This window comes from Choloepus didactylus, chromosome 9 (assembly GCF_015220235.1).
Source record: "Choloepus didactylus isolate mChoDid1 chromosome 9, mChoDid1.pri, whole genome shotgun sequence".
Classification (NCBI taxonomy): Eukaryota; Metazoa; Chordata; class Mammalia; order Pilosa; family Megalonychidae; genus Choloepus; species Choloepus didactylus.
The window spans coordinates 76,099,568-76,127,066 of record NC_051315.1 but is presented as its reverse complement, the minus strand read 5'-3'; the positions used below and the strand labels follow the sequence as shown (position 1 = coordinate 76,127,066).

Sequence of the window (27,499 nt, the reverse complement as noted above, 5' to 3'; positions counted from 1 at the left end):
CTGTTTTTTGTTTTGTTTAACAGAGTATTTGTTGTAAATCATACACATAGTTGGGATTGTCAGCTTCTGGGAGCCAGATCAGTACATTCTTTTTTTTCTCAGAATTTCCTTAGAACTTAATAATATAGTATAGCTCTTCATTAGATAATGTTTTTAACTGTACCTAGGCAGTGTTTTATATATTACATGGTCCCACATAACGTATGCTTATTAAGGAGAGAACACAGGCCTGCTACTAATTTTACTCCACACTGACAGAACCCAGGACAGTGCTATCTACAGTGCAGTTAATAGATAACTGCTTCCTTTTCCCTCTTTTCCACCTTTACCTCTATGGCACTTTTGGCATAATGTTGAAAAATATCAAGTCCTTCACTTTTCAGTTAAGAACACTGATCCTCAGAGAAGTAACCTGCCCAAGAGTCATTTAAGCACTGAATAAAATCAGCGTAAAAACCAGGATTAGATTTGGGCTTAAGTGTTTTCATATACATTAAGCACTGGCATTTTCTTAAAATTTTATATAAAATTAGGTAACTAGTGTTTTATTAACACTTATCTTAGAAACAATATTTTTTCACCCTTTGAGCAAATATTTATTGGCTGATGAGGGAAAGATTACTTCTAGTTAGGATGTGGCATTAGGCAAGACTTTGTGCCCCTGAGAGGCTTTAAACTGCACTTTGACAGCTAGACAGGATTTGGCCATGCAGAGATGAGGGAGTAAGGGAAAGGGTGTTGTAAGTGGAAGAAGGAGCATGAGCAAAGGCAGTGGAAGGTTCTAGATATGTCTAAGAACAGAGAATAGATTTGATAAAAAGAACCAAGTACCAAGGGAGTGGAATCATGGATTTTTTTGTTTGTTTTTTCTTTAATTCTCTGAGATCAATTTGGCTATGCCTGGAGAAAGCCTATTTATGAGTTTACAATTGCAGAGGTACAACTGTCGACTTTTATAGAATACCAGTCCTAAGAACAGAAAATTTCTTCCTTATGGAGGGGGTAGGACTGGTAGTATGTGTTCTCCTATTTGAATGTTGCAAGTTAGGTTTCTGGATTGGGAATGTGGCAACTGATTATTGGCAACTGGAACTATGGATCCATTTCAAGATTATAATAGTATTATGATTAAACTGTATGAAACTGTCAATAACCAACAGTTTTTGCCATACAAAAATGTCATATGATTTAAAATACAGACATATAAGCATTCTTAGAAAGGCAGAGCAAATATCATCCTTGTAAGGATATGTTTAGAGTATTACACTTAAAAGGAATTTTAAGTCACAGTACTGCAATGCAAATAAAACAAGATGTTTAGTACCAGTGTACATTTCGAAAAGAAGTTGAATCATTAACCTTCAGTCAATTAACTACTTACATAGTATGATTATAATAAAGAAGTCTTTTATAAGAACTTTGAACATGCGTTGGAACTCCATATGTCATGTTCAATCAAATCCTCTGCTTTAAAGTAGTCTCATTTTCTCTCATCAGCAAATATAGAAAACTGAGCAACATCCCTTCAAATTCAAACCACACATACGTTTAACTTTCTTTTTAGCACCCTGATTTATTAAAAAGCAATTAAAAAGTCACCCCACCACCAACGCTATTTTCAGAAAAAAAGGGACATAGCTTCTTGGATAGGAAGCATATCTTTTAAACATACCTTTGACTTTTTCTTAAATCATGACAATTTTTTAAAAGCAGATTCTCACCTCTTGCTTACCTCTAGTTTTGAAGTTCTGGAAATGTGTGATTATAGACGTGGTGACATGTCTTGCTATCAGATGAATTTCATTTGGACCTAGTTCACGATCAGCAAAAGCAAAGATTTCAACTTCTTCCAGTGTCTCCATTTTCTCTATATTTGTAGAATTTTTATTTTTCCATATCTGCAATAAAGAAAAATCTCCTCTGCTGTCTTCAGGATTTTTGCTTTCTTCTTCAGGTATACAGTTGGTTGTTTTATCCCACATTGTAAGCAAACTTCTCTCCTCGTTCTTTTGTTCTCCAGACATTACAGAATAAGGGTTTTGCTTTGATATGAAAATTGGTTTCATTGTTTCCATGCTTTCATTAATGTCTGGTTGATTTGGAAAGCCATAGCTTGACAGCACAGTATTGACGATGCTTTCTGCAGCTAAACATATTTTGAGGGGAGAAACAGTTGTCTGAATTTGGTTTGCCTCAGCAACAGGTTTTAGGGTTTCATACTGAAACACTCTTGGATTTTCACCATTTCCCGTTTCTATGAAAGACATGACTTGCTTTAAGCCTGCTTCTGTGGAGTCACTCGCTTTCTTAAACAGTTTTTGTAAGATGCTGCCTTCAGGAAGAGAGCTGCTTCCTTTTAGGGCTTCATCAAAATGGCTGAAGCTAGGTTTCCTTGAGCTGTGGCCTTGTACTTTTTTTCTAGAGCATGATGGTATAGTTTCTAAATTGGGCCCTCCCATTGGCTCTGAGTTTTTAATAGTGTCTTCTAATAGTGTCGGTGAGCTGATGTATGAGGGTAAACTTGATGAAGCCCTGTACTTTTTTCTCATATCTTCTGAATAAAACACCAAGTCAGGTACAGGGATTTGTGGACAGTTATTCCCGAAACTAGCTTCCTTCAACTTTGATGTGGGCATTTTCACATTACCTGCTAATTCTACTTGATTAACAATGTAGGGATTTTCACCTCCTTCAAACAAAGTTTCCTTTGGAAGGTTTTTGATCAATGACTCACTGAAATGAGTACACTGGTCCATCAGTGTGCTGATGATTTCGCTTGCTATAATGTTCTCTTCCAATATGCTAATTGAAGATGATTCAGCTTGGCTTATTTCTTTGTCTAGCTTGTTCTTAATTATACCAAGCATGTCACTGACAATATTAGTAGCATATGTAATTAATTCTGAGTGGAATGAATGAACCTCTAGAAAAGTATTCTGTATGTTTTGTTTGGAAATAGTGCTTGACTTGGATTCATCAGAAAACTTTTTCAGCGGTTGTAATTTTGGTAACATCCTTTTGCTTAACAGTCTCTGTTGGGCAGGAAAAAAGTTTTCTATAGGCATTTTCACTACTTCAGAAAATTCATATCTAGAGTTACATTTAAACTGCAAATCCACAAATGACTCTAACATATTTAAAACCCTTTCAATAATCTCTCGAACAATTTGGTTGCTAGAGCCCAAAGAAATATGGTCTTTTGACTTTGTGTTATGAATTGGTACATTGCTGAGGATGTGTCTTGTTGGAGAATCATATTTACTTTTAGCAGTAGTGCATTCTTTGTTGACTGCTGGGGTGTCTTTATTATGTAAGGTGGGCATCTGGGACAAGAAACATAGCTGTAATTTTTCAAATAGCATTTCAACAATTTCCCTTCCAAAAATATTGATTTGTGATTTGGAATCCTCAGCTCTAGCAGAAGCTCCTTTAAAACGATTATAGGATCTGTTTTCACAAGTCTCAAGAGGTGGCAAATTTAAAGGTGAAATAGAATGTTCTAATTCTTTTGCTTTTATTGAAATTTCAGTCAATGCTTTCTCAGCTATAATCAATAGCTTATACTTTTCATTTTCAATGTCATTTGATTCTGTTTGCCATTTATCAAACATCTTTTGAAATATACCTTTTTTAGGAAAAATCTGTTCTAGCTGTGAAGAAACATTCTCTAAGAAAAAACATGCTTGTGGTTTGGACAGGGACTCTACACCTATATTCCCCTGTGAGGGTATATGATCATTCAGATGTGAGAATTTGATCGGATAAGCCACATTGCGGTTATCTGTAGCATACAATCCTTGCAAAACTGTATTTACTATTTCACTTGCTGCCATAATTTGATCAGATGGTAAAGTTTGTACATTTACCATTGCTCTATTTTGCTTCACCCTTTCAAATTCTTTCACAATTGTTTTCAGTATATTACTTATTATGTCCTTGGCATACATTTTTAGTTCCAAAGTGGGCAATTTTGCTTCTAGTAAGTTTTTGGCATCTCCTGTTGACAGGATGTGTGGTGGCCCAATGGCAGTCTTGGACCGGTTGCCTCTTGGAGTCTTCTCTACAGAACCTAACTTAGTCTTGCTCTTGTCCTTAGTACCACGAGGTCCTAGGTGTGGTTTTGTTCTAAATTTAGGCAAAGAGGTAACTTTTGATCTTGCTTTTAAACTTGTTTTAAAACCTGGCTTAGGGCTTCCCTTAGGACTGACTTTACAACCATATAGCTTTAGTGATTGCAGGTCATCAAGACAACGTTCAGGGGATGAGCTCTCTTCTAGATGCAATGAGGTAAACTTGGTGATCTTATTCAGAACCATTTGTATTAAATATTTCTCCACTTGCAATGGAGAATATTGCATAAAGGAGTTTTCCAATAAAGACACATTTTGATTGCCTACATAAGGATAAACCTGTGGTATCACATACCTAGAGGGATCACTTCCTTTTCCTGCTTGTTTAGTTCCCCTGATACATGATGGTTCCATTGGTAATGCATCACTGTTGTCAGATGCTCTTACTTCTCCCCTGTTTTTATTACTTTCATATAAGGATGTCACAACCACACTGTACATCTTCCCCAAAACACTTCCAACTATGTCATTTGCTACACTGTTAATATATAATTGCAAGGATTTTTTTCGTGTTACGTTTGATATTTTATTTTTAGAATTAGATTTATAGTGGGGGATTTCATGACATGGAGGCAAATGGTCTATGATTTCCATTACTCTTTGAGACACTTTATTTAAAACTTCTTCCACTGCACTGATCAATGCAGTTTTTCCTTCCTGTCGTGATTCTCCATTTCTCATAAATATTTCTTCCAAAACCATTATCTGGCTTTCTGTTTCTGATGTCATTTGATTTTGTTCTAATAGGTTCTTTGAAAACAGAGAAAATTTAGTGGGTTTTTCCTTCTCTCTTTGTCCCAGCAATATTTCATCTGATATAGTTAATTGTGAAAACAAGTTAGGGTTCTGTTTTGAGTAAAAGCTAATTTCCTTTACAGATCTTTTATTACATAAAATCTTTAAGATACTGTTGATAATTTCACTCACAAAAATGTTTTCTTGGAATGACACATTTTCTGGACATGGATACATCTTTTGGATTTCTAGATCTAAGTCATTTTTAATAAGCTTCAAAATGGCCCTGGCAATAGTATCAGCATATTCCTTAAGATGAGCTTGTGATAGAGGCATTATGGAGCCAAGGTTTTCTCTGTAACTGGCAAAAGTGGAATCTGTGAGCTCTTGGTTCAGAATGGTTTCAGTTGTTGATAATTTCAGTACATTCACATCTGATTCAACTTGGCTTGATTCATGAAAGACACTGTCATCTTGTTTACAATTTTCCAAGTCTGGGCTAACAAATGATTTTTCTTTAGTCTGGAAAGCAAGAGTAATTAATGAATTTATTCTTTCAGTGGCAAAATAGTCCAGCCTATTGAAAATAGTTTTACTAATGAAGTTAGCATTTTCCTCACATGGGTCAGTAACAGATTTCTTATTGTCTTCTTCTTCTACTATAGTTGACTGACCGTCATCAGCATGAGCTGATTTTGGATGTCTTGAAAATGAAAAACACACTGTTTTTCTTTCACTTTTTGACTCCATAAGAAGAGACTGTTGACACTCTGCTTTTGGAAGCATATCACAAAAAGTCAGGGGCAATTTTGCAGAAGTACAATCCTTTGCATTTATGCCAAGCATGACAACAGAACTAAGATTATGAAGAACAATATCCACTATATCATTGGATATCATAATAATATCTGATTTAGGAATTGAAAGTTTTGGAAAAATCTTATTTGCACCCTCAATAAACATTTCAGAGTTTGCTCCTGAATGTTTACCATCTATGTTACATTTTAGAGTGGGTGCAGCAAGTGAGAGGTTATTCTGATCCAGGGTTTTTTCATAAATGTCACTTAAGACACCTTCAATGGTATCTTGTATTTTAAACTGAAGTACTTTCCGATATTCCTTCTTATTGAATAACTTCTCAATAATACCTTCTTGCTGATTTGAATCAATCTCTTTGTCAGGATTATTTTTCACACATTTGCCTTTAGAAGATATGATATCTAACACTGTGTTAACAATCTGACTTGCAATACTTTCAGAAACTACAATGTTATGAGTTAAGAAAGGACTTTCTGTTTCTTTATCTAATTCATGTTTGATTCCTTGTAAAATTTTTTTAGCTACTTCTGTTGCATAAGCATTTAATTTAGATAAAGAGAGCTGACATACTGAGTTGGTGTTTTCTGACTTATGATCCACTGAGCAACAGGAAAACTGATCTTCAGAATATGGATCTTTGTTTGATAATGCCTTGATTAATGTACTCTTATCCTGCTGAATAGATAAAGCCAATGGAACTGTGAAATTGACTTGGGGACAAAAGAGAGACCTTACTTTGGAAGTAGCAAAAGTTTCTAAATTTGTTAATATTGTCTGTACAATATCTTCAACTACATTTACTTTGGCTTGTTTATCAACATTAAATCCAGACTGAAATGTACAAGGATTTCTGTCCAGCATAGTAACAGAGGACTTTCCTACACTGGTATGTTCATAAAAAGAAACATTTGCTGAAAAGGTGATAGTTTTATACCTATTTTCACTTGCATTTCTCTCTGTCATGGCAGCTGAATAAAGTTTATGAAATACAGTTCTAACAACATCATCTGCAACAACAGTTACATCTGCTTCTGACACTAAAGGACCCATTGTTTTATCCATGAAATGAACAGATGCGTAGGCAACTGGCTCATCAACACTGTGAGGGATGCCACTTAAATGAGAGTGGGAGAGAGGAAGCACATTTAATTGACTGACTAAAGCATTCTGAAAAATTTCATTTAAAATATTTCTTACAATGGGCACAACTGGAGATTTCTCTGGTTCTTTGAGTTCCACTTCAATTTTGTTTAAGGTTCTTTCTAGAACCCATTGTTTAAGGGAATCTGACTTAGTTTCTTCTTCTGAAGGTGTTTTCTCTTCATTAAATTCTTTCTCTGTATGTGCAGCATCTTCTACAAAGGAATCTGACTCAGCACCTCCAGGAAGAAGATTTCCATAGGTTGGCCGGTATCGGTAAGTTTCAATATCTCTCTCATCAGATTCAGTTTCCTTAAATATATCTGAAGATACTGCATCTAAAATTAAATTGACCGTATTCTTAAGCATTTGTTTCTCAGGTGGTGGGCTTTTTACACTTGTCCTCAAATCTGATGAGTTCACATTTAATTCAGTTTGAATAGCCTTCAAAATAGTACTTGATACTTTCTTTGCCTGCATGTATAAAGCAGACTGCAATAGTTTTTCATGTGTATCTGTGAAAATACTGGGACTTTCACATTCCCAGTCCATACTACTGCTTTTTTTATTTCCATCATTAATAGAATCCAGAGTTTCTAAATTTCCATTGGCAAACCCTTCCAATTTAGCAAAAACCATATTAAAAATATCTGAAGCCACAGCTTTCAGTTTACTTGGATGCATTTCTTTTGTGCTCCCTGTTTTGGAAGACACAGGAACAGTAGTTTTTGCCTTGTTGTTAGGCACCTCTATATTATCCTCCTGGACTATTCTGGACACAAGGCTGGAGATTATGTCAGTGCATCTGGCCATTTCCTCAATAACTGAATCAAATGATAGGCTGTCAATGTCAATATATTCTGAGACAGCTTTAAATCCAGGTCTCGCTAATCTGCTATCCATGTCAACACTACATAGTTTTTCAAGAATATATTCCAAAATTGTTCTGGAAATGAGCTGAATGTTAGACTGCAATGTGGTGGTCGTTTGCTGATTCTCATTTTTTTTCTTTCTGTTTTGCTTATTAAAAGATGAGTTAGATAAAGGAAGGATTCCTATGAGATTGTGTAACATTTCCAATAGGGTATCTCCAATTCTATCCAACACTTGCAATCTGGCATACTCTTTGAGATCCCTTCCATCACAGACACTATGAAGAGGACATGGAGTAGCCAAACATTTGCGTATTTCAGGGGTAACTGCTTCATGCACACTAGGAAAATGAGAGAAAACAGATTTTTTATCCTGCCTCCCTGGCAAAATGTTTTGTTTATCAATGTTATCAGATTCATATGAGGTTTCAGGCCTTGGCTTATTTGAAGGGAGTGAAAAATTGCTTTGATCTGCATTTCTACTTGATAATATCTCACAAATACAAGTTACTAAAGGACTTCTTACAATGTCATCATTGAGATTTGTGACAAGAGGTTCTAATTTCTTATCAGTGTCAGCAAAAAATCCTGCACCTTTAGGTGTTTTGGTAGAGTCTATCTCCCTAATATTCAGGTTTTTCTTATTGAGTTCCAATTCACTCTGGATAGCATGCAAAACAATGTTTACAACTTTACTTGTATAAGCACTAAGTTGACATCGTAATGCAGATTGCTTGGCAAGAGAAGGTTTGACGTCCATTTGCAATTTTGGACAAATAAATAACTTGAGCTTTTTAAAAACTGTATTAATGATCTTATCATTAATGTCATCTACAGGTTCAGGTCCACTTTCTCCATTTTGTAGTGAGCATGGCTCTGCAGGATCTATATTGAGTGAAGATAAATATTTTACTTTCTTTTTGCTGTCAAACCATATTTTTAATGGCTTTTTATTTGGTGCTTCTTTGACCACGTGGGGAATGTCAGACTTATCTAGAGAAGTTTGAACTGATGTGCAAATGGAACACGTGGCGGTATTGGGAATGTAGCTTGAAGCCTTATGAAGTATATTTAATACAGCATCTGTTATTTCTTGAGCCACTGTACTGATTTCTGATGCAGAGAACATCTGGTCCATCCATTCTTGATGTGACAGACATTGAGGTTTTCTGGAAGCAAAAACGGATGGTTCCTTGACATTTTTACTGTCTAAATGACCAAGAGGAACAGAAGATATGTCCTTGATCATTTCTACTAGAATATTTTTAACTATGCTTTCTGAAGACTTTTGTATTTGATGCTTTTCATCTTGGCTGAAAAGCAAAATACTTTTATTCAAGCAAGGGTTTTCCTTTAAAAGATCCTTATCATTAAAAGATGGGAGGTCAGTCTTTAATCCCTGATCACGAAATGCAACTTTGCTTCGAGAATCAGACTTTGTAGGTGGTTTAATATTTCTTTTGTACTGAAAACAAGCATTTCCCTTTGTAAACTGATGATTGGGAATCTGTTCTTCTAATTTTTCTTTTTCATCTTTGAAAGATGAATCAAGCACATTTTTCACAATTTTGTCTATTTCTTCATTATCATCCTCAGAATAAAGGACCATGCCAGGAACATTAATAGGTGGGAATGGTCTTCCAGATTTAGGTCCATTAGATAATCTAGTGTCAGTGAGTCTGTACTTTTCTTCAGTGTCAGAAGGATTTCTCAGTTGGGGGCATTTACCCTTTTGAACAACTGCTTTTACTGGCTCCCCATGGAGCTGACTGAATATGTCATCCAGTAATTGAAGGAGTACCACTGTTTCTTTAGATGCAATAAGTCTCTCATTATTAAGTTCAGTTTGTACATAACCTAGTATGGTGCTGATTGCTTCCTCTATGTAACCAACCAGAGAGGACTGGGAAAAAACATTTGATATTAAATTTTGTATTTCTTCTTTAACAGTTCCATTGGCAGCTCCAAGTTCAGTATTAGATTTATTTTTGTCAGCTCTTGGAAGGAACATACATGTTGGATTTGTCATCTGTTGCTGATCGGGAAGTTTAGTTGTGTCTTCAAGCTGAGGTAGTTCATTTTGCTTACAAGTTGCAAGAGTCATAAGCTTTTCTAAAATGGAATGCACCATATCTTCTGCAATATCACACATAGGTTCCAAAGTATCAGGCAATGAAGATTGTACAGGTTTTCCATCTGTTGGAATGAAATCTTCTCTACCAGTTGTTATACCTGGTTTACTGTGGACAGATAGCTCTTCTTGTGAAAACATCTCAACATATTTTTTCTCAACAGCAGACTCTAGCTTCTCAAGCATATTTTCCACAATCTCAGCAGCTACAGAGCAGATATCAACATTGGAAAGCAAGTCTCCTTTTGCAGCCTCCCCTTGGTCAACAAAAACTTCAGCAGTAACAGAAGAAAGAGAGGGAATGGCTTGGGTTAAATCAGACATTATTTCTTGAAAAATGCTTTCTAAAATCAATTCAGTTTCCCCTTTTAGGTGACATTTAAAGTTAACAAAAACATTCTTTAAATTCTTCATCTCATTGATGGCTTTTGTTTTTTGATCAGAAAACAATGGACTCTCTAAGCCATTTGTTTCAGTGGTAGCATCCTTAGATTTTTTTGTGCCTGTGTCAAATGATGCTAAAAGTTGACTGTCAGATTTACAACTTCTGAGCGTAGGGTATGCATATATCATTCTGGCTTTATTATATTTAAGGTCAGAGGTTACAGACTGTACTTTCCTGTGATATGTTTTTTCCACAACTGTTCTTTCTATATGGGCAGAAGGAGGTTTTAAAGATGTGGTTGGTTGCCTTACTGACATGTCAACTGCCAATGCACAGGGCCCTGTCTGAAATGTTTTAGTTGTTGCTGATGTGTAGCTTCCATATGTAAACTGTTCACTGCATGTGCTACAGAAACTCGAACTATCTGAAGAAAGGATGGATTCATCAGACACAGAGTATGTATTATTTTGCAACCTTTCTTCATACTTTGTGATGGCTGGGTATAATATACTGGTCACTGTAGCCACAACCCAAGTCATTATATTCTGAATTATACTATTCAGTTCTTCAGAAGTTACCTAGTAAGGAGGCAAGTAGGAATGAAAAGAAAATCATATAACAATTTACTGCATTCTGGGAATAGAGGCAAACATTTAATGTTTTATATCAAAGAATGAATAAGTAGAATACTATCATGGTATTATGCAGTGAAATATTTTTAATACTATTCCCTTGGATTCAAATTTCCCTAAGAAGTGGTTTGTTTGTTTGTTTGTTTTTTGTAGCATTTATTGCTGGTTGTTTATTATTTAGCAATACACGAAACAAAATTATTACCATATTGCAAGTATTTTGGCAAGAAGAAATCTTGTTTTAAATACACCAGATTATTTCTAACAAACTATTTCTCAAAACAGATGTAAAAATATTTGGGTGCCTTCATAGCCATCTGACTAGCTAGAATGTGAAGGCAGAAAATTAGCCACCTTCCATCCCTGCTGTAGGGGGGAGCCTGTGGTCATATATGAGGAAATGACTAGAACTAACTGTTAAGCTTTAATTGAAAGGCAACAATAAAAACTAATGCTTTTTACAGGGATTGAATGGTTTTGTATCCAACAAAAGATTATTAGCATAAACTGTCTTAGATAGGGAGGCCGAGGATAAATCATGAAGTAAAGGAACAAATTAATTTAGATAGAAAATAAGGGCCAAGACAGAAGTAGGACTCAAAGAGCCAGGAGGGCTTAACAAGAGTATAGAAACAGAATAGTCCCCAGCTGAAAGGAGAAACCCAGGAAGCAGATTACAGTGATCATTTCTTTAGTGATTAATGGTGGACCAAGGGTAGAAGCAGAATGAATCTGTAGCATTCTATAAACCTCTACTTATTTTCTGCACATATATTTTGTGCTTGCAAAAATTCTCTTGCTTATAATAAAATACTCGTCTTTTAAATTGTTATTGCCTTTAAGACATAAAGCTTATAAACACAAGTAAGCAGCAGCAAAGCCTGAAAGGTTGGTATTTAGGTATCAGGATAAAAATAGGATTCCTGTAATGGATCTGTCAGCAGCCAAAATATTGCCTAAGTTAGCACAGAATTGTTCAGGTTTAGGGCCTGCACTCAAAGAAAAGTTAAGTTGCTTAGGTAGCATACTCCCTCTCAACCTATTTGAGAGTGTTTGAGGGCCACCACAGGGAAAGGCCTTTTTATTCTACTCTAATCCCCAAATCTCCTAATACATTTTTTTCACCTATTATACAGATGATGGCTCTTGGTTTGGAAAACATATTTTGGGATGACAAAGTATGTTGTAAAATACTTGTCTTACATAAACACAGGAGATAATTTTTCTAAATTCATTCTAACATATATAACTAAAATATTCTAGATATATTATTTTTCTCATTATCAAAGATGATAAACAGACCTACATTATTACTCTTAGGCTAAGTGTGAGGAAGAGTTTCCAACCTTGATAAATGAAATAAGGACATTCTTAAAGTTGTCTATGTCTATGTAGTAACATGTGATAAATAGGATCCTATTTTTCAATTGGTGTCTAGTATACTAAACTGAGAAATATCATCTTGAATCAAAGCCTTTGTCTTTGCTGCATATTTTATGAATTGAGCAGGTGAAAGAATATCAGGGTATATGCTACTTCTCTCAACCTCCTTCTCCTTCCTGACTGTGTGCCTAGATCCAGAGTTGGGGCTAATAAAGTACACCCTCTTATCTTTGCATGTTTGAAGTCTCAACTTTTAGGTGTTCGGGTTCTTTCACATATGACCTTTATAGGTGACAAGGTCCCTTCCCAAGAAAACTGCTAGACAAATTCAGGCATCCTGGCTTGCCTGCTACTGAATTTACCAGCCAAGTCTGCAAAAGCATGCTGTGTAATCACTTCCCATGATAGAATGGGTTTTCAGCATTTGATGCTGTGTCTGTGATGGCTAGGCCACTTAAAGGTCCCCATTATCTCCATGAAGCCCCTTCCTGAAGGGCCAACATTATCTTTTTAGTAACTTTGGACCACTGAAAAATCCAAGAATTAACTGAAAGTGAAAGTCAAAGAAGAAAAAAGACAAGGAGGGAAACTGACAAATATCAATTCTTCATCATCAGATTCACATATTTTTTCAACTATGACACACTAGAAGGTATCACTAATATATTGCTTTATCAGTGGCTTTTATGATACATACTTTTTCTTGCAAACAATTTTGTAGGAGATTCTGTTGTCTGTAAAGTCAAGAAAGGTTGATTATTTATTACTTAGGGTCAAAAGAATTTATGTAACTTTTTCCAAAATACCTAATCATTCAATCAGTTTCTTCTCCTTATGTTTGAAAGATATTCCATAGAAATTCAAAAGAAGTATAAACTTTGCTTTTGTCTAATCCCCCTATTTTACCTCCTCCTTAGATACTGGTGGAGACATGCTCTATTACTCAGAAAAGGTGAATTATATCTGCTGCATAAATAGCATATCTGTCTGATGGCTCTACTTCTGACCTACCTTAGCCATGCCTATTTTTTGGTTTGCGGAGGAAGAGCTTAGGGTTGGAGGGATGGCATGGGTTAGTCTCTTCTGTTTGCTAAAAAAGCATGATGGGGTGTCAAGTCATCTGACCGGAGCTTTCTGATAATCTCCTTCAAAGTCCCTAGTCCCACCCCCACATTGGAAAGGGAATACATGGATGACTATTCAACAGCTAGAGGTATTAAAATCAAGGGTTTCTAGATATACTCAATACCTCAAATACTGAATTAGATTAGACGTAGCCCTTTCCCACTAACAATATTCTATTATGTGTTCTAATCAGAATTGTTTATCATCACACGCTAAAAGGAATAAAAACCATCACTTTCTAAATTGTAACAAATAAAAGAACAAGTCAATCATGAAAATGATAGTATAACAAAAAAGTATTAATAAACAAGGCCTAATCTGCAGTTCAGATTCATTTCCACATATTTTTGCCAACAGAGACACTTTGCTTGTCAACTTCCTATTTTCCTAAAAGAGTTGCTCTTTTTTCATTTTTATTAGGTTTGTACTTTAAATTATTAAATTTGCTTTTGCCAAAAGTCTAAAATTCAATTTTGAGAAACAGCTAGACTGAGAATTTCATCCTAACTCTTGATAGACAAAGAAAACTTCATTGATTTCATCTCAGAAACTGGGAAAAGTAGCAAAAGTTCATCCTTAGATTAATATTTTTTTGCATTATGGAACCTGGCATGAAAGTTGATTTCAGTGACGCAAACTCTATTCTTTGGTCTCATTTATTTTTCCAGAATCTGGTTTCTTAGGGCAGCCTATGTACAATTTCCTTCTTGTAGATGTTCTGCAACCTCATTCTCCCAGATACATTTTTTCCTATTCTCTCCATCTTATGCCATAGGCACTAAATGGAACTCTGTGAGTCCTATATATTTGATATCTGCCCCCAATAGGCTTTCTGTCCCAAAGGCATGTACTTAGAGCAAAACAAAAAGACCTAAGAATAAAACTAACCAAATAAATGAGAAAAGCCTTATTGGAGACTACTGTAAATCATTTTTAGTAATCAGATAAAGGATAATATTAAAAACGGCTGAGAAAGGAGCTCCTAAAATTCACTCTTCTATAAAGGCAATTAGTAAACTGCAAAAATGTCAGAATCATCTTTTTTTCAGAATGCTGGCAATTAACCAAAGGCTTACAAACATGCAGAAAGTTTTTGTTTAAGAAAAACAGCTGAAAAAATGTTAGCTGCCTAGCTGAGTGTAGAAGGCATGCCCTCCTGCACAAAGAGCCCAATGGCAAAGACTGGGAAGACTTATTGGTTCCAGGTATTTAAGGAAATCTCTGTCCACTCATTAATGACCACTAAGCTATGGGTAGAGACCTTAGTAGCCACACATTATAAAGATTTAGCTCAGAAAAGTCACAAAATAAACAACAGGGACAACAAACCCTGTCATGGAGAGAATTTGATTTCCAGAGTTGCTACATTATGTTATTTAAAATGTCCAATTTTTCAAGCAAAAATTATGATACCTATAAAGAAACAAGAAAGCGTGACCCATATACCCGCTATGCCCCCCTCCCCCAAATCAACACAAACTGCGAGGAAGCCCAAATGTTGGACTTACTACACCAAGTCTTAAAAGCAGCTATTTAAAATATGTCCAAAGACCTAAGGGAAGTCATGTATAAAGAACGAAAGTATAAGAATGATATTTCACCAAATAGATAATATCAAAAAGGAGATAAAAATTATAAAAAAGAAACAAACAGAAATTCTGGACTAGAAAAGTACAATAACTGAAGTGAAAAATTCTCTACAGAGACCCAACAGCAGATTTGAGCAGGCAGAAGAATGAATTAGCAAACCTGAAGACAGATCCCGTGTGATTACTTAACCTGAGAAACAGAAAGAAAAGAGAATGAAGAAAAACGAACACAGTCTAAGAGACTTGAAGGACACCATCAAGTACACTAACATATGCAAAGTGAGAGTTTCAGAAGGAAGGGAGAAAGGGGCAGAAAAAATATTTGAAAAAATAATAGCCAAAAATATCCCAAATTTGATGAATAACATTAATCTGCATGCCTGAGAAGCTTAACAAACTCCAAGCAGAATAAACCAAACGAGGCACCTAGACACACCAGTAAAACTATCAAAAGAACAAGAGAAAATCCTGAGAGCAGCAAGAGAGAAACAACTGATCACATAACAGCAACCCTCAATAAGATTAACAACTGATTTCTCACCTGAAACCATAAACACCAAAAGGCAGTGGAATGACCTGTTTTCATTCATTTGATATATTCATTTGCTGAAAGAAAAAATGTACCAAAAGTTACATATCCAGCAAAACTATTCTTTGAAAAATAAGGGAATTAAGATATTCCCAAATGAACAAAAACTTGGGAGAAGTTACCAATATAAAACTTGCCTTAAGAGAAATATTAAAGGAATATTTTAGGTTGAATTGAAAGAATCGAAAACAACTCAGATCCACTCTAAGAAAAGGTAGCTATATAGGAAAAGGTAAGAGACTATAAAATGCTTTTTCTGGTTTGGAACTCCTTTTTTTCTTATCTGATTTAAAAGACAATTGCACAAAGCAGTAATTATAAATCTGTGTTGATGTACACAAAGTGCACAAGGATGTAATTTGTAGGACATTACAATAACAGAGGGCAGAGGAAATGGAACTATTTTTAGAAGAAATGTTTTTGTATACTACTGAAATGAAGTTGTCAGAAATCCACATAAGATTGTGATAAATTAAGATCTTAACTGTAATCCCCAGGGGCAATGACTATGAAAATAACTAAAAAAAAAAATATAGTAAAACAAATGACAAGACAATTAAAATTGTATATTATAAAAAATCTATTAACACAAAAGAAATTAGTGATAGAGGAACATAAATAACAATTTAAAACAACAAAGAGCAAAATAGCAGGAATAAGTACACCTGATCAGTAATTACCTTAATTGTAGATGGATTAAAAAAATAAAGATGGATTAAACATTCCAGTTGACAAATACAAATCAAAATTATGAGATGCCACTGCATACCCACTAGGATTGCTAGAGTCAAAAAAAATTGAAAGTAACAAGTGCTGGCACACAAAAAGTTATATATTGTATGATTCCATTCATATGAAATTGTCCAGAATAGACAAATTACTATAAAGAAAGAAAATTAGTTGTGCTTAAGAGTGTGAGTGTGTGTGCATGTTGGGGGGGGGGGGGAGGTGGAATGGAAGGACAGAAGGGCAAATGCTAAAAAATACAGGGTTTCTTTTTGAGGTGGTAAAAGTGTTCCAAAATTCACTTTGGTTATGGTTTCACTACCTTGCAAATATGCTAAAAACCATGCAACTATTCACTTGAAAGAGTTGAATTTTATGACCTGTGAAATATTTTTCAAAAAGCAAATAATCAGATATAGTATGGAAACTGCAATGAACAAACACAAAATCTTGTTGGAGTCAATTGGGAAGAAACATGTAAATGTACTGGCTGTTGCATCATAATTCCAGGAGTGACAAAATATTCCAATGTAAGGAGCTTGTTATGTCTCTGAACCATCCAATTTCCCTAGTGTGAGGAGGTTCTACCTGGTTTCTGACTATGCTGACATTACTAACACAAAACATCTATGTTTTAGGTTATTGGTTGAGTCAATTCTCTAATTCTTAAATAAAGGAGGAGGACAATGATATTAATGACAGTTAGCTGAGAAGCCCCAAGAAGAAGGTACAGTTTTCCAAAGTAACCTGGCATGTCATAAAACTATAAATGTAATTTTCTACTCCTGATCATCTCCTCCATACAACCTCATCTTTAATCAGGAAGATAATCTAAATTGTTGGTCAACTAGTTGACCAACCACTACCTGAAGATTGACTAACAGTTTCAAATATGCAGTTTTTCAATCTAATTAGTGGTATTCTCTCTGTAGCTCATGTGCATTGGCTTAGCCCCTGATCTACCCTGCCCCATAGTCCATTCTGCGATATAATCCATTTATTCATTTCTGTGCCTGGAAAGGGATTTAAAAGCATCACCTCTATATCTTAACACCTGCATTCCAATTTGAAGCCAAAGGCTGGGTAGTTCTAAGGGTGGCCAACATTTAACACTTTAACAGACATTTCCCTTTGTCCCCATTCCCTATTTCTCTCTCATATTATTTGTGTCTGCCCATCTCCACCTAAGCAAGGTTAAACACATGAAGACAGGGCAGTGTTTTGTTCATCTTGGTTATCTGTCTGACATGTAGAAATATGTATAAAGGTCACAGGTTCTCAATAAGTGTTTGAGAAATTCCCATTTAACATCTTTTGGATCTGCACATACTTCTCTTTAATACAAAACCAAGCCTTTGTGCAAGCCACTATTCACTAATGAACTTCTAGAACTGGCTTAGTTTCTTGCTTTCAATTTGTCCTATATGCTACCATGAGCAGTTAGTCCTGTGCTAATTTGACATATTGTATGCCTCCTCTAAACCATCAGACTGTCACCTAATAAATAAACCACAATTTTCTGCCACAATCTGCAGGGTGGCAGCTTTATTGTCCTCTTTATTGTTACTCCTTACATCTTTCATTCCGATCATAAAAACATACTCGTTATCTAAATGCAATGCTTAATCATTACTAATTGATGCTTTTGGATTACACTGCAAATACTTTGTAGGAGGAAAATAACAGATTAAGTCATTAATATAGTAAACCACCTTCAGGAAGCCAACAACCTCAAAAGGCCTAAGGAATGGTAAATGTTTGAAAGGGAAGAAAGGCAAAGAGGTAAGTCCAGATTCCAGGAAGCTACATGAGAAGACATCATGCTGGGGTTAAGGGAAAGTGGCATGAAATCTCTGAATATAGGAGGAGCAGAGAACCACAGCAGAAATAAAGAAAAAGAAAAAGAGGTAGAAAATTATGAGTGAATAACTTTGTCTACTTTATAATTTAAGCTTAGTGCTAAGAGTTTGCAAGAGACAGAAGTTTCATTAAATCCAAATAGAACTACAAATATGGAGGATCCCACGTAATAAATTACTGTCCAACAGCACACTTGTACAATTACTAAAATATTAATTTTAAGTGATACATTTTCTTAGATACTTACGTATTTGAGAAAACATGAGAAGAGAAAACATCCTGGGTTGTACTGCGAACCTGAGATCCTATTTACCAGAAAAGGAAAATTATGATTAATTTATAATTATAATTTGTAATTATAATTAATTAATATTTTAATTCATGTGTTTCCTCGAAGTTTAATCACAGAAAGACCAAGGTAGAAAAATATCATTAAAGTACTAAGAAAAAAAAAATTGTCCCTCAGAATTATATAAGCAGTCATACTTAATTCAAGCAAAATGGTAAAATAAAGACAATCTTATCAAATAAAATCTGAGAGAGTTTGCTCTTTACTTTAGGAAGAATGAAAACAATCCCTGAAAGTATGATATGCAGGATAATTGTCCATCAGAACTTTTATATGCAGCTATACTGACATTCAAAAAAAGGATAAAAGACAATTTTATCAAAAAAAAATCTGAGAGTTTTCTCTGCACTTTAGGAAAAATGAAAATGATCCCCCAAAATATGAAAGCAGGAAGGAATGGTGAGCAAAGAAAATGATAAACACGTGGATAAACGGAAATAGATATGGACTCTATAAAAAAAAAATAGAAAAGTAATTTGAGTAGTAAAAAAATCAAAACCAAATTATTGGGTAGCAATAACATGCATGATATTAGGGGGCAATTAGACATAAACTAAACCAACATTGACTTTTTTATTTTTTGTTTTTAATTCAATTTTATTGAGATATATTCACATACCATACAGTCATCCATGGTGCACAATCAGTTGTTCACAGTACCACCATATAGCTGTGCATTCATTATCACAATTTTTGAACTTCTTCACTACCACACGCAAAATGAGTAAGAATAAAAGTTAAAGTAAAAAAGAACACCCAAAATATCCCATACCCCCCATTCCTCCCCATTATTCATTCACTCTTTGTCCTCATCCTTCCACTCATCTGTCTATACACTGTTGTGCCAGTTTGGATGTATTATGTCCCCCAAAATGCCATGTTCTTTGACGCGATCTTGTGGGGGCAGACGTATTAGTGTTGATTAGGTTAGAACCTATTGATTGCTTCCATGGAGATGTGACTCAATCAACTGTGGGCAAGACCTTTGATTGGATAATTTCCATGGAGGTGTTACCCACCCATTCAGGGTGGGTCTGTATTAAATCACTGGAGCCATATAAAAGAGCTGACAAATACAAGGAATTCAGAGCAGCTGTGAGCGACATTTTGGGGAGCAGTTCAGAAAGACATTTTGAAGATGGCTGTTGAGAGCTGACGCTGACATTTTGGAGAACACCATTTTGAAATGCAACCTGGGAGTAAGCAGATGCCAGCTACATGCCTTCCCAGCTAACAGAGGTTTTCCAGATGCCAATGGCCTTTCACCAGTGAAGGTACTATTGTTGATGCCTTACCTTGGACACTTAATGGCCTTAAGACTGTAACTGTGTAACCAAATAACCCCTTTTTAAAAAAGCCAATCCATTTCTGGTGTTTTGCAAAATGGCAGCATTAGCAAACCGGAACAACTGTATAAAGGCAATGGGAGCCACAAAGCTTTCACAATTACATGGTCACACAGTGTAAGCTATATAGTTATACAATCGTTCCCAAGAACAAAGGCTACCGGGTTGCAGTTCAGCAGTTTCAGGTATTTCCTTCTAGCCATTCCAATACACCAAAAACCAAAAAGGGATAGCTATACAATGCAAAAGAACAGCCTCCAGAATTACCTCTTGACCCTATTTGAGATCTGTCAGCCACTGAAACTATCTTGCTTCACTTCTCCCCTCCCACCCCCTGGTCCAAGAAGGCTCTCTCAATCCCACAATGCCAGGGCGAAGTTCATCCCCATGAATCATGTCCCATGTTGCCAAGGAAATTTACACCCCTGGGATCCATGTCCCATGCAGTGGGGAGGGCAGTGAGTTCACCTGCAAAGTTGGATCAGAGAGAGGCCACATCCAAGCAACAAAAGAGGCTCTCCGGGGGTGACTCCCAGGCACAATTCCAAGTAGGCTCAGCCTGTCCTCTGCAGCAACAAACCCCAAAAGAGCAAGCCCCGAGATCAAGGGCCCAGCCCTCCAAACCAGCAGCCCCCAATGCATGTGAGAATATCATTAATTCCCCAGGTGGGGAAATCCAACACCTCCACATTTTCACCCAGCCCCCCAAGGGGGTCCTGCAAATACATTTTTATTCTCTGCCAAAATTACTCTGGGATGTATTGGAGCCCCACATCAACCTGCACAAACCAACCAGACCTCATTCCCCACTCAAAGCTCCATGCAATTATGTTGCTTGAACAAACTGAACATACAAGACAAACCATACAAGATGCTACTAAAAATATAAACCCTGCACCCAACAAACATCTCATCCCCTGGTCTCATATAGAAGCCGAAGCTTCAAAAACACCATCAACATCATCCTCCACCCTTCAGTCTGATCTACCTTGGTCCTAACCAAGTTGACCTTGTTCATATCTCTAATTGAAGTCTCATCACTTTTTTTTAGGCACTTTAATATTTGCTGTCTGGGGTAATGCTGACATTCATAGCTGCTGGACTCTGGCTGAGTCTCAGATGTCACACAGATACCCAAAGTTCCAGGGACTGGCCAGGTTATACACAAAGAGCTCAGCATCTCAGAATTTAGAAATAGCCATTACAACTCAGGAAGAGATGTAAATGCTGTAAGAGATTACAATCTAGGACCCTTTACAATAAGCCTTCCCCTGATAACCTATGCTCTCACACTCAATTCTCAGACTTTGCACATTATACTTAGTCCATATTAGTGGTTTATTTCACTCAACATACTGTCCTCAATGTTCATTCACCTCACAACTTCACTACTTCTTGTAGCAGCTCAGTATTCCATTGTGTGTATATACCATAATTCAGCATTCCACTCATCAGCTGATGTATGCTTAAGCCAACTCCATCCACCGTAAATTGTGAATACTGACACCAAAAATCCCACTGTGAAAATGTCCATTCGTGTCCCTCTTTTCAGTTCTTCCAAGTAAATACCCAGTAACTGGGTTGCAGGACAATATGACAACCCCATGACACTGCCCTCCAGATGGGCCGCACCATGCCACTTCCCCACCAACGGTGATTAGGTATAGCACTTTCTCCACATTTTCTCCAGCACTTGTATCCCTCTGTTTATTTTTAAACAGCTTTATTCACACACAATATATTCCATCCTAAGTATATAATCAATGGTTCCCTGTATAATCACAGTGATGCATTCACCACCACTATCTATATAAGGACATTTCCGTTCCTCCCACAAAGAAAGAGGAATAGGCAAAAAAAAAAGTAAAACGATAAAAAAAAAAAGGAAAATGACAACTAAAAAATAAAAGAAAAAATAAAATTAAAATACAATAAAAAAGTCAGACAACACCAGCAACGCCAAGAATGCCACACCCTTCCCCTACATCCCCTCCTATAGCCATCCAGCCCTGGCACACTGCCCTTGCCACAATCAATGGAAGAGTATTACAATGCTACCGTTAACTATAGACTCTAGTCTGCACTGATTGCATTCTTTCTCCACCCCCCCCCCAACCCCAACACCTTATAAAGTTGACATTCATTTGTTCTCCCTTAGGTAAAAACATATTTGAACATTTAGTCACAATCATTGACTACTCTAGGTTTCATCAAGTTACAAAGTCCCAGTCTTCATCTTCCATCTTCCCTCTGGTGTCCAACATGCCACTAACCTTCCTTCCTCGACGCACTAACAGTCATCTTTGTTCAATCCACTCACATTATTGCGCTACCATGATGCAATATTGTGTTCCAAACTTCTCTCTCCTGTGTTTTCCTATCTGTCTGTAGTGCTCCCTTTAGTATTTCCTGTAGAGCTGGTATCTTGTTCACAAACTTTCTCAGCATCTTTTTGAGAATATAATAAACTTTTCCTCATTTTTGAAGAACAATTTTGCCAGACATAGAATTCTTGGTTGGCAGTTTTTCTCTACCAATATCTTAAATATATCAAACCATTGCCTTCTCACCTCCAGTTTCTACTCAGAAATCCTCACATAGCCTCTTCAAGCTTCCTTTGTACATGATGGATCAGTTTTCTCTTGCTGCTTTCAGAATTCTTTGTCTTTGACATTTGATAACCTGATTATTAAGTGTCTTGGCATAGGTCTATTTGGATCTATTCTGTTTGGGGTATGTGGTGTTTCATGGATCTGTAATTTTATGTCTTTAATAAGAGATGGGCATTTCCAGTGATTATTTCCTCCAATATTCTTTCTGCCCCTTTCCCCTTCTCTTCTCCTTATGGGACACCCATGATATGTACATTCTTGCACTTCATGTTTCCATTCAATTCCCTAAGACGCTGCTCATATTTTTCCATTCTTTTCCCTGTCTGTTCTTTTGTGTGTAGGATTTCAGATTTCCTGTCCTCCAGTTCATGAATCTTTTCTTCTGCCTCTCAAATCTGCTGTTGTATTTCTCCATTGTGGTTTTCATCTCTTGTATTGTGTCTTTCATTTCTATAAGTTTTGTCAATTATTTTTTCAAACTTTCAAGTTCTTCCTTATGCTTGCCCAATATCTTCTTTATATCCTTCATCTCTTCTGCCATATCTTCTTTCAACACATTGATTTTATTTTTGGCTTGATTTAGGAGATTTAATAATCAGTTGTTTCAATTCCTGTATCACAGATGAAGTGTAACTTTGTTCCTTTGAGTGACTATATCTTTGCTTTTCCTAATGTGACTCATAAATTTTTGTTGTCTAGACATCTGGTTTCCTTGATTACCCCAATCAGATATTCCCAGATCAGATGGGCCCAGGTCTCAGGAGGAAGGTGTAATTAGTATCATGTTTCCATGAGGATGAAACCCAGCAGGTTGTCAGACTTTCCTGTGAGGCTCTAGACTCTGTGCTTTTCCAATCCTGCCCAGCAGGTAGTGCTTGTCACCCTGCAGCTCTCCACTGGTGTAAAGAGTCGTAGTCCCTTTAATTCTCAGTGGACCATCTCCTGGCCAGGGGCTGAGGGTGTCAGAAGTCATGTTTAAGTTGTTTCTGCACCCCACCCCCCAGGACTGGGGCCTGAATTCTCTCAAGAAGGGGAGCCACTTGAGCTGGGCCCCATCCTTTTCTTAGGAAGGTACACCCTTTAGGGAGTTATCTTCTACACTTGAATTCCTCCTTTGTATCTCTTACTCTCTTGATTCCACCCTTGACTGGGTCAGCCCTGACAACTGAAAATGCCTGAGGCTTTCTCTGTTGAGCTACTTAGAATGAGAGAAAAAAAAGGAAAAAAGAGAGAAAGCACCTTTTCAGAGCCAGTCCCCAGCCCCCCCAGTTTTGCGAGCCGACCAGGGTTGCTACCCGGTTCTCTGTGCCCCTTTTCTTGGGACACAGCCACTTTCCAGTATTCTGACCTCAGCCATCTCCAAAAGCCTCTGTTTTTATTTCTTTATGTCTTTTTTTTTCCATCATCCCCACCTCCTCTCAGGGTACTTTCCTGTTTGCTGCAGGTTTATTTGTGCTTGTAGCTTGTATTCAGTAGTCCAAATTTGTTAATTAAAACTGCAATTGGAGCTTGATTGAGGTACATTCCCTTGCTCCAGCAGAGACTGCTTCTTTCTGCCACACTGAAGTTTTGCAACTCAGCCTGCTGTGCCAGTGGTGGAGGGGCACCAGCTCCTCAGTTTGGGGTGCTTTACTTACAGTTGTATGCTGTGGTCTCAGCCATTCCACCCATTCCAGACTGGTGTACGATGTTTGTTCAGTCATGGATGTCCCCCAACAGTTGTTCCAGACTATTTACTAGTTGTTCCTCGCAATTTACTAAATGCTCTAGAGGACTGACTAAATTCCACATCTCTCTCTGCTGCCATCTTGCCTGTATCTCCAAACAATGACTGTTAAATTAAGTATATAGGTTAAAATTTCAGGGTGATTACCAAAAAAGAATATACATATAATGTGTAATTTCCAAAAGAGCAGAGAGAAAAATGGATTACAAATTAAACTTATTCTAAAAGAATGCAGGAAAGAGAAATGGAAAAAAAAAAAGCCATTAAAATGCAGAACAAATAGAAAGACTGAATTAAGGCATTATACAACTTCCAAAAATTACTAATTGCCATAAATACAAAAGTAAGTACCAGTTAAAAGTCAGACCTTAAGACTGAATAAAAATAAAATGAAATCCAGCTATGTCTACAAGAGACATATTTAAACACTATAGAGACAAAAGAATTAAAAATAAAATAATGCTGGGTGATATGTCAATTCAGTGTTCAGCTTTCTGAGGAACCACAAACTGATTTCCAGTGGCTACACTATTGCACAATCCCATCAACAGTAAATAATAGTTCCAACTTTCCTGTATCCTTGGCAACAATTGCTTTTAAACATTTTTTTTGTTAAAATAGCCACTCTGATGGGTGTGAATGGTATCTCACCACGGTTTTCACTTGCATTTCTGTGATGAACAATAATGTTTGAGTGTTTTCATGTATTTACTGACCATTTGTATATCTTCTTTGGAGAAATGTCTATTCAAGTCCTTTGTCCATTTTTAATGCAATTTCATTGAGATATATTCATGTACCATATAATCATCCAAAGTGAACAATCCAATTGTTCACAGTATCACACATTCAGCTTCACAGTTATGCATTCAACTCCACAATCAATTTTTCAACATTTTATTTACTCCAAAAAATAAAAAATAAGAATAAAATAAAAGTAAAAAGGAACACCCAAAACATCCCATATCCCTCCTCCCCACCTTATTCATTTACCTTTTGTCCCCATTCTTCTACTCATCTGTCCATACATTGGATAAAGGGAGTGTAAGCCACATGGTTTTCACAATCACACTGTCAACACTGTATAAGCTATATAGTTATATGGTCAGTTCAACAGTTTCAGGTAGTTCCTCCTAGCTATTACAATAATTTAAGAACTAAAAGGGATATCTATACAATGCACAAGAATAACCTCCATAATGACCACTCAACTCCACTTGAAATCTCTCAGCCAGTGAAACTTTATTTTGTTTCATTTATCTTCCCCCTTTTGGTCTGGAAGGCTTTCTCAATCCTATGATGCAGGGTTCAGGCTCATCCCTGGGAGTCATGCCCCGCATTGCCAGGGAGATTTACACCCCTGGGAGTCATGTCCCACGTAGTGGGAGAAGGAAGGAAGTCCACCTGCTGAGTTGGCTTAGAGAGAGAAGCCACATCTTAGCAAAAAAAGAGGTTCTCTGGGGTGATTCTTAGGCACAATTCAAGTAGGATTAGCCTCTCCTTTGCAGTAACAAGCTTCATAAGGGCAAGCCCCAAGATCAAGGGTTTGTCCTATTAAACTGGTAGTACCCAATGCTTGCAAGAATATCAGGAATTCCCCAGGTGAGGAAGTTTAACATTTCCACATTTTTCCCCAGTCCCTCAAGGAGGTTTTGCAAATACATTTTTACTCTCTGCCCAAATTACTCTGGGATGTACTGGGGTTTCATGCTAACCTGTACAAACCAAGCAGATCTCATTCGCTATTCAAGGTTCCATGTAATTATGGTATCTGAATAAACTGATCATACAAGTTAAATTATATAGTGTGCTACAGAAAATATAGATTTTGCACCAAATAAATATCTTTTCCTTTGGTCTCACACAAAAGTTGAAGCTTTAAAAGACAGTCAATATCATCCTTTAGTCTGATTATCCTTAGTCCTAACCAAGTCCATTTCATTCATATCTCTAATTGAAGCCTGACCTCTTTTTTACCTTCTTTAATAGTTACTATGTGGGGTAATACTAATATTCAAAGCTGCCAAAGCTGGACTCTGAGTCTCAGGTTAAACAGATACCCGAAGTTCTAGGGACTGACCAAACTATACAAAAACAGCTCAGCATCTCAGAATTTAGAAGTAATTGTTAAAACTCATGAATAGATGTGAGTGTTGTAAGGACTTACAATCTAGGAACCTTTACAATAAGCCTTCCCCTGGAAACCTATGCCCTCAGATGCAATTCTCAGAGTTTGCACATAAGAGTTAATCCATATTAGTGAGGTGTTATAATGCTTTTCTTTTCATTTCTGACTTATTTCCATCAACATACTACCTTCAAGGTACATTCAGCTAGTTGCAATATTGTGCTACCATCACACAGTATTGTGCTACCCATTTCTGGATCTATAAAATTAATCCTGTTTACCCATATGTCCTCCTTCAGCATCAAATATGTGGTTGCCTCTTTCTATCTCCTGACAACCTATGTTCTCAACTTTAAATCTCAAAGTTTGCTCACTAATGATAGTTCATATTATTGTATTTTTCCTTTTGTTTCTGGCTAATTTCACTCAACCTAATGTCTACTGTCTACCATTTTGTCTTTTAGATTTTATATGTCATATCTTATTTTATTTTTATTTTTTCTCCCTCTTTTTAACCTTGCTGATAGGCTTCATTTCTACACTCTTCTCCAAACCTGTTTCTTGTCTTTTCCTATCTGCCTGTAATGCTCACTCTAGTATTTCTTGTAGAGCAGGTATCTTGTTCACAAACTCTCTCAGCGTCTGTCTGAAAATATTTTAAACTCTCCATTAAAAAAATTTTTTTAAACAGTTTTCTTCTCACACCATACATTCTTCCTAAGTAAACAATCATTTGTTCCTGGTATAATCACATAGTTCTGCATTCACCACCACAATCTACATGAGGACATCTCCATTACTTACACAAAGAAAGAGGAAGAGGAGAAAAAAAGAAAAAAGGAAAAGGACAAAAAGAAAAGGAAAAAAATGACAAATAAACAAATAAAAAAAAAGTAAAAATACAACACAACAAAAACATCAGTCAACACCACCAATGCCAAGAATCCCATACCCCTCCCCTATATCCTCCTCTTATAGACATTTAGCTTTGGTATATTGCCTTTGTTACAATTAATGGAAGCATATTTTAATGTTGCTGTTAACTATAGAATCTAGTTTGCATTGGTTGTATTGTTTTCCCCACTACCATCCCATTTTCAACACTTGGCAAGGTTGACATTCATTATTTCTCCCTCATGTAAAAACCTTCTATTGTTACACTTAATCACAATCATTGACCAATCTAGGTTTCACTCAGTTGTACAGTCCCAGTCTTTATCGT

At 36.4% G+C, this 27,499-nt stretch overlaps 1 protein-coding gene across 2 annotated transcripts in view; it reads right to left on the bottom strand.

Annotated features, from left to right (window-relative positions):
* FSIP2 (fibrous sheath interacting protein 2) overlaps positions 1 to 27,499 on the bottom strand; it is a 129,320-nt gene that overhangs the window by 52,221 nt on the left and 49,600 nt on the right. Inside the window, exons 14-16 of one of the 2 annotated variants that reach the window (XM_037849900.1) lie at positions 18,364 to 18,421; positions 12,925 to 12,961; positions 1,733 to 10,790 (exon numbers count right to left, since the gene is read on the bottom strand). In XM_037849900.1, coding sequence (XP_037705828.1) covers positions 1,733 to 10,790; positions 12,925 to 12,961; positions 18,364 to 18,421 — 9,153 coding nt within the window. Of the gene's footprint in view, positions 1 to 1,732; positions 11,114 to 12,924; positions 12,962 to 18,363; positions 18,422 to 27,499 lie in introns of those variants that run through there. The other variant, XM_037849899.1, reaches the window with a different exon arrangement.